General features: G+C 35.3%; 1 protein-coding gene and 1 long non-coding RNA gene across 2 annotated transcripts; both read right to left on the reverse strand.

The window, feature by feature from the left end:
* Positions 1-899: 899 nt before the first annotated feature.
* On the reverse strand, positions 900-3,818 carry LOC103460930 (uncharacterized). The gene is made up of 5 exons (XM_008403244.2): positions 3,746-3,818; positions 3,488-3,645; positions 3,218-3,335; positions 3,026-3,136; positions 900-1,288 (listed from the first exon to the last, which is right to left on the reverse strand). Exons 1-5 carry the CDS (start codon positions 3,801-3,803, stop codon positions 1,008-1,010), a joined length of 726 nt encoding a protein of 241 aa, XP_008401466.1. The 5' UTR covers positions 3,804-3,818; the 3' UTR covers positions 900-1,007.
* A 2,434-nt stretch (positions 3,819-6,252) lies between these two features.
* On the reverse strand, positions 6,253-7,163 carry LOC108166025 (uncharacterized). The gene is made up of 3 exons (XR_001776336.1): positions 7,078-7,163; positions 6,545-6,687; positions 6,253-6,318 (listed from the first exon to the last, which is right to left on the reverse strand). It is a non-coding gene; the product is annotated as an uncharacterized LOC108166025 (long non-coding RNA).
* Between the last annotated feature and the right edge of the window lie 725 nt (positions 7,164-7,888).

Here is a 7,888-nt window from a genome sequence, read left to right on the forward strand (position 1 = left end):
CCTTGTTACTTTTAATCCTGAGACAACTGTTAGCATAGCACCATCTGCTGGAAATAATAAACTGTTACAAGTAACACATTAAAAATAATTATCGATTGAAACTTGCTGTCACTTCTTTTTATTTGATTGTCCTCGACCTGAACTAGTGGGTGGATCATAATCACTGCAAGTCTGAGCTGCTCCACACTGCCCCCTACTGTTCTAACACCTGGATTCAACTTAAATGTATAAATAAAGTCTTAAAAGATTTGATTTGAGACATAAAGTCAACTGAATACAGTTTTAGATGATGTCTGGATAAATGCTGAAGTTCATAGGATTATGTTTGTCCTTAAGAATCAGAAGAATCTTATTATCATTGTCATAAAAAGAACAAAATTGCAGTTAGTGAAAATGTGAAAAAAAGAATACACCGAATAAACATTTTTTTGATAGAATATTGATTTTATTAATATTGGACTAAAGGTCTATCAGTGGAACAATGATTCAATAAATAAAAAAAATATATAAATAAGATAAAATAAGGTGACGCCACATTTTAATGACTGCCCATGTTGTTATTGGTGATACTAAATTTGAAATGTTTGACTGCAATACGGAACATTGTGTCTGCTAATATATATTTATCTATTTACTGAACAGAAGCAGTAAATTGTCACAGCTTTCTTCTGATGACTTATTGCAGATAAAAGGATATTGTAATGTTTGTAAAAATTAACAAACTTGGTTTAATTAAATATGCACAGTTAACAATCAGTCATCAAAAAGAAAAAAATAAATACAATATATATATATAGACCATCAGAGTCAGTAACCAGGTTAATAAATTAGCATTATTTACATTTTCCATCTAAACTTAAATCTAATTTTTTTTAACCTTTATGGCTTTTCATGCTGTAACTCTTTACAATATTAATATGAATATTTTCTGTGTTGACTGTCTGAACCAATTACCCTCCCTCTGTAGATAAAAAAACTCTCATTTTTAATGTTTGTATCATCTTTTCTTAGTCTTGTCCAGTTTCCACCTGCATTTCATCCCCCACCATCTTCATATASTCAGATTGGTTAAAAATGGTCACTTTCTCCTTCTGAGCCTGAAGCTTCAGTTTGGTTTCTTCTGTCTCAGCCTCCATGTCCTCCGCTGTGACTCTGATGTGATGCATCCATGTCTTCAGTTTGTTCTTCACTTCCTGCAGCGTAGCAGCTTMATCCCTGCWGTCCTGCTCCGTCACCTGGAGCTTCCTCTGAAGCTCAGAGTTCGTCTTCACCAATTCTTCTCTCTCACCTGTTGTCAAAATAAAAACAAGAAAAAAAATTYATTCMATTTTCTGAAGTTTGCTTGTTTAAGACAATCCAACACATTCAAAGCTTTACATGAATCTGAGCATTTTAAATGCATATAGGGTTRACCCACTTATAGGGTTAATACAAATTTCTTTATATATYAGTAGAAGACACTTGAAAGAACATGAGCTTTTCAAAATGCGTTTAGGTTAAGGTGTCGGTTTCTTTTCAACAAGAGAACATAAACAGAAAAAAATAAGAGATGTGAAGCTCAGTTTTTTAAAATCAATAATYCAGTTTCAGCTTTCTGGATTAAMGAACCATTTCAGCCTATTAAAATGTATTAGTTGAAATGYAAAGGTGACGTGTTRCTTGTCTGGACAACAGTTTCTCTGGTTCTGGATGTTGTGCATCTGGAAGGATTTCTGCTCCTACTATTTTATATTTGAACTATTGCCATAATGTGTATCCATGGCAACAWGCAAAGCAGCGTCCCCCACTYCAAWGCTACATGCCAACAGRCGAGGCAGACATTTTACACCGATGCCCTTCTTGATGMAGAGACTCTGATTTTCCCCAGGAAGCTCCTGGATAAAAACTGAGAAACTCTGGAGTCAGGGCCATCTAGTCTAAAACCTGAGCCACTGATTCCCTTTACTTGAACTTTGACCCCAAATCCCAGAGGAGTTGAAAAGGATACTTCATGGATGCAGAGTATCCATGAATCTTCCAAACCAAGCGGCCAGACATAGGTTAAAAGTGGAGCAGCAAAAGCAAATGAGTTGATTTAGCAATGCTAGCTAACAAGTGATGGTGTCATCCAGGACATGTTACTGTGGAATATTTCCTCTTCTGTCCAACAATGGAGTTGTTGTGTCATGACAGTCATAAYGCTGTGATACAGCAACAGTCTTCAGTCAGAGATCTCTTTAGATTTGTTACAATACTGACTGCAACTGGAGATCCTTCCTGTCCAAAGCAAAACCATCTAAAATTATTTTTTTAAAGATATTTTAGATTATTTTAGTAGCAAGATAAAAGGAAGGAATTTTGAATTGAAGAAGAAAATTATCCAATTTAAGTAGTTTTCTTCACAAAAAACCCCCCCAACAACTTTCAAACTAATTCTCTCCAGGTGTTCGTATTTATGCTTAAATTTTATCTGTTAGTTCTATTGCAAACTAATTTCTGGACCAGCATTTATGAAATTGCTCACTTAGTGTACCACACTTAGTATACCAAGTGAATGAGAAACTAATAATGGTTCATTTACATCATACTACTTTATGTTTTGCTCTACCAGCTGATGAGTTTGTAGCTACTGTTGAGACGCTTTACCAGGTCGAGAAAGTCACACGCTGTTAGACAAAAGGCCCATAGTAAAAAGTTACATGTTTGATTCTGTTAGACACCAAAGTCCATTTCTCACGAAAAAGAAACGTTTTCCCAGGCCACAGAGACATGGTGTGATTTCAGGGAGTGTCTTCAGTCCATATAATCAGCTACCCTCCTCTTTCTCCTCAGACGCTGCACAGACTTTTTTAGAAACTTCTCAAATGTAATGGTTAAAGCGTCTCCTTTCAGCGCTGAAAGTGAATAAAATAAGTAAAGTCTGAATGCTTTTCTTGGCTGATTTTATGCTCCGTGTGTCAATACAAATTATGATTCATCGATCGGGATTTCCATTCCCAACACTACTTTGGCTATAAACAAAAAATGACTAAAATCAGAGACTTACGCTTCATCTTGTTYATGTGGTAAAGAGTGATCACCCCAAACACCAAGTCGATGAAGACATTGATGGAGAACAGGTGGAGAATCCCTGCAGACACAGCTGCCACCAAATCAGCTGAAGWTACAACAGAACAGCATTTTATTAGTGAGGAGTTCAAGAAAARCAGCTRRTTTTAAAAAATGAARCCCAGATTACCTCCACACATGTGAATCAGAAGAATGGTGAACACTGTGCCAAGAGGGAAGGATCCACTCAACGTGGAGACTGTAGATGTGAAACAGAGTTTTTCTGAGGGATGTGGCATCGTCACGTCCTGAAAGAATCAATTATTTCGTTTTCAAAAGGGTTAAGTGTTTGTTACACCCTGCATTATCAGTATGTCACATTCTGTGACGTGTAATGCTGAAAATGTAGTCAAAATGAAACTGAAATGTAAAAGTCACTGTTAATCAACTGATAACTTACTATAACAGGTTCTGCTTTGAARTCTTTCTGCTTTACAACTACAATCGTCTGCTGCTCTTTCAATTTCCTTTCCCTATTTTCCATCTTTTTTATTGGCTGCATKTGCGATGGAAAATGAACCATCCTTTGATCTGTTGGTTTATCCACTGGAAAATAATCTAACATTGAAAAGGACAAAAACAYGAGAGCATTTTAAAAAGAAACACAGCATGTAGAGACAGATGTAACGGTGTTAGATTATATGGAAGAATCACTTACAGCTCCATGAGGAAAAAGCCACAACAGATGCGAGAACAGATACAATTTTATAACCCATGATAATCACTGAACCAGAAACCTGCAGCAAAGTTAAAGCACAGAAATCGGACTGAGGTGTGGAACAATTTACATGAGGAAAACAGCTAAAGTTAAAACAGTTAAAGTTAAAACAGATAAAGTTAAAACAGATAAAGTTTATAATCATTACAGTTATAGAATGACTGAACATTGGCAAAAAAAATATATCTTAAAAATACTGAACCAAACTACAATATTATATCATGTTAATTTCTGAAAGGCTACACCACTCACCTCTGTGTGAAGTCATGTATTGTTATTGAATGAGCTGCTTTAAGCTGATAAACTCACCCAGCAGGTCAAAGTTCTGGGATCTGCCCTTTACTCACATTATGTGTCATAAACTGGGTGTATGCATGGCTTTTGTAGCTTTTRCATTCAATTATGTAATGAAATACATGATATAGTTCAGACATAGGAATGCATGGAGAGCAGATTTTTTTACAGATATTGGAATTTGACTTGCTATAAAAGTTGTACTTTTCATATAGATTACATTTAAATTTTTAAAGATATTTTTAGATGTGATTGTTTAGCTGTTTTGATTCTGATTCCTGTTTCCCAACATTTGATTGTAAGTTGAAAAATATGGATTAATATGGATTAAGATGGATTCAGTTACTGCTGCTGTCACCATTTTTATAGTTTTGATTCATGTAAGGTCAGCTGATCTGACTATGAAGTTTCAACAATCTGTGTACCAGAAGATTTATTGAAAAATGAAACGGAAAGTTAGGAAATGTAAAAATGATAACAGACAAAAACAAAAAGACAACCACAAATACAGCTGTGATCATTTTTCTTTTATTTTCCAGCATGTTCACAATGTTTCTACTAAATACTATTAATAAATTAGAAAAAAAAGTGGTATGGTTGGTAGAGCTGTTGCCTTTCAGCAAGAAGGTTCTGGGTTTGATTCCCCGCTCAGGGTCTTTCTGCACGAAGTCTCCATGTTCTCCCTGTGCATGGTGGGTTCTCTCTGGGTTCTCCAGYTTCCTCCCACAGTTCATGACTTTAATTGGTCTCTCTAAATTCTCCCTAGGTGTGAAGTGTGTGTGTGTGTGCATGGTTGTTTGTCTGTCTCTGTGTTGCCCTGTGACAGACTGGTGACCTGTCCAGGTGACCCCACCTTTTGCCCAAAACGTTAGCTGGAGAGGCAGCAGCACCTCCTGACCCCACTGAGGGACAAGGGTGTTAGAAAATGGATGGATGAAGGATGAAAAAAAGCTTTTTAAAAATAACTTAAACATATCTGAATTGGCAGAAATTTGCAGAGAAAAAATAATCAGCTTAGCTTACATARGTTTTCCAACAGAAAAACATGAACACATTCATAAGGTGCATTTTTTACCCAAATTCATSTATATAACTGTTACTGACTTATTTTAAAATTGATGAATGATTCTAAAATGTCTTCATTATCATAAAATAATGTGGTCCTTTTTACATCCAGATTAGGGTCACTTTAAAAAAATATGACATCTTTAATTGAATATATGACGTTTTTCAAAAAACGCAGTTTTGAGAATAAAACCCTCTTCTGTTTGAAAATTGCTAAAATATTCACAAACCAAATTATTTTAAGTTTCCCTATTTCTGTTCATTAATAGCACTCAAAAATCTCTATGGGTTCCAGGATCTTTTCTATGTTTAAAATTTGTCTTTCACATGTTTTCTTCTGTTCATCCAGTTTCCACTGGGACTTTAACAGCTCTTCTTTGTTTATTAACGACCTCTCASCATCAGAACCTTCTCTATCTGATATTTCTTCCTCCACAGACTGAAGGTGCCTTTTGTTTTTCTTCCTTTCAGTCTCAACTTGACCTAGTTCTGCTATGAGTTGACGTTTCTGGTTCTCCAGCTCTTGTTTCACCTCATTCAGGGGGGTTAATTTCATCAAAACTGGAGGTGAAAAGGAATAAAAACATTAATACCACCAAGTATTTTACAATTCCTAGTTGAAATTATTCACAGAGTAAAACTAAACACAAAAAGAAATTAAAGAGCCCAAATTTAACCACAGTAAAGGTCTGAAAATGCAAAGTACTATCAGGCAGTAACAGGAGCCTCTGACAGTCTGTTTCCATTTCCTCTCTCTGCATACACATATAATGTATACAGACAGACTTTATTACTATAACTTACATTTGTTTATTGGTTGACGAACGGCATGAAACGGACTCATCAGCACGCCAAAAAAGAGACTTACAACTGCTGTCGCTACAGAAGAGAAGATAAAACTGGATTAAAGGAAACAGCATGAAACAAGACACTGTTTCAATATTTAACTTGTAGAGCAACAATCTTAAAGATCATTAAAATGGATGGATGGATGGATGGATGGATGGATGGATGGATGGATGGATGGATGGACGGACGGACGGACGGACAGATGCATATTTAGTCACTCTTAAATTGTCATAACTCACCTTTGCTCTTACATCGATGGACGACTCGACCAGGAGTCATTTTTATGAACAACCAGAACCTTTCAGCTGTTACATTTAGAAAAGAGAAGACAAAACTGAATTAACAACAATCACAGTATAAAAAAGTCAGTTTTTTAATAGTTAGCTACTAGAAAATACACTTGAACGTCACCAATAACTCATTCCTGATATGATCAGAGTCTTTATTACTGTATTAGGTAGACTCTTCATTCATACGTAATTATGCCCATATGCATATCAATCTTATAATTGTTAAGTTGTGGTAACTTACTCCTGCTTTTCCACTGGGAAACAGCATGAACCAGAGTATTATGAGCTGCAGTAACTTTATTCCAAGGCTGGAAAAGAAAATCTGAAATGAGCTGAGAAGTCCTCCCCTTTTCAGCCGCCATATTTCCTGGAGAGAGCCCAAATCTGAAATAAGAAACTGTATGAAACTAAAATCACAGTTTTTATAGGAAACTGACAGAATAAAATAACTAGTAAAAATCTTAATAATGACAATTTAAAACAAAAAACCAGAAGCAGAAACAGTTTTAATCAAATGTGTGTTAATTTATTGCAGAAATAACAAAAACTAGACCTCCGAAAAAATGTTATCCAAAATAATAAGACAAAAGCCCAGATAATTAGAAACCGCTATGTGGTAACACATCGATATCACACAGTATCAGAATCGCAATCAAATGAAAAGGGAAATATTAACTAACAATAACTAATAACTGTACGTCATTTTGCATCGAAGTAATATTAAAGCCTTTTGAATTAATTTAAAACATAAAACCGAACACTGGGAGAACATACCAGCTGCGTTCAGGATGAAGTCAGTGTGTATTTTGCTACGTTGTCCAGTCAAAGTCCTGCTATAAATAAAGACCAACCTGATAAGATAAAATACATTTTCACTTTGCTTCAGTCTTTCATCCATAATGTCAATGTTCTTTAATGTACTATTTATTAGTCCTATTTTTGCATTTCCAACAGTGTCAGTAATAATTTGAAGGTATTTTTTAAAACATGGTATCTAAAACACAAAGCACAAACTTTTCTTATCAGCTCCAATGTTTGTCTTGACCTGAAACTTCCGGTGATGTAACTTTCAACAAAAGCTTTGATAAACTGGTTTTCTAATTTCAGGTGTACAGACAGTAGGGGGCAGTGTGGAGCTGCTAAAACCTGCAGCTGTTGTGATCATAACAGTTAATATGATCATAAGCATATAAACAAGCTTCAGTCCCAGAAAAAAACCAATAAACAACTCATGTTATGTACAGCATGTTTAAAAAGAATAAGATGAAAAGAGGACAAAGTGAAGCATGAAGAGTAGATAATATTTAAATATCTTCAGGTTATTCTAACACAAATATCAGAATTTGTTACATGATCATAACAGAACCTCAGTATCTGTGTGTGTTCGGATTAAAATACATTTAATTCTACATCAATATTTCAGTTTTTCTTCCTGTTTCTTTGCTGCTCTGTGTAACAACCAAACAGGAAGAGGAAGTTCTACACTGCATATGATCTGGGTTTACATGTGAGACACGTTCAGTCAGCATCAAGCATCAGTCATGGAGGTCACAGCTCTCTGCATGCAAATCTGTGAGTAAAGATA

Source organism: Poecilia reticulata, unplaced genomic scaffold, assembly GCF_000633615.1.
Source record: "Poecilia reticulata strain Guanapo unplaced genomic scaffold, Guppy_female_1.0+MT scaffold_346, whole genome shotgun sequence".
Lineage (NCBI taxonomy): Eukaryota > Metazoa > Chordata > Actinopteri > Cyprinodontiformes > Poeciliidae > Poecilia > Poecilia reticulata.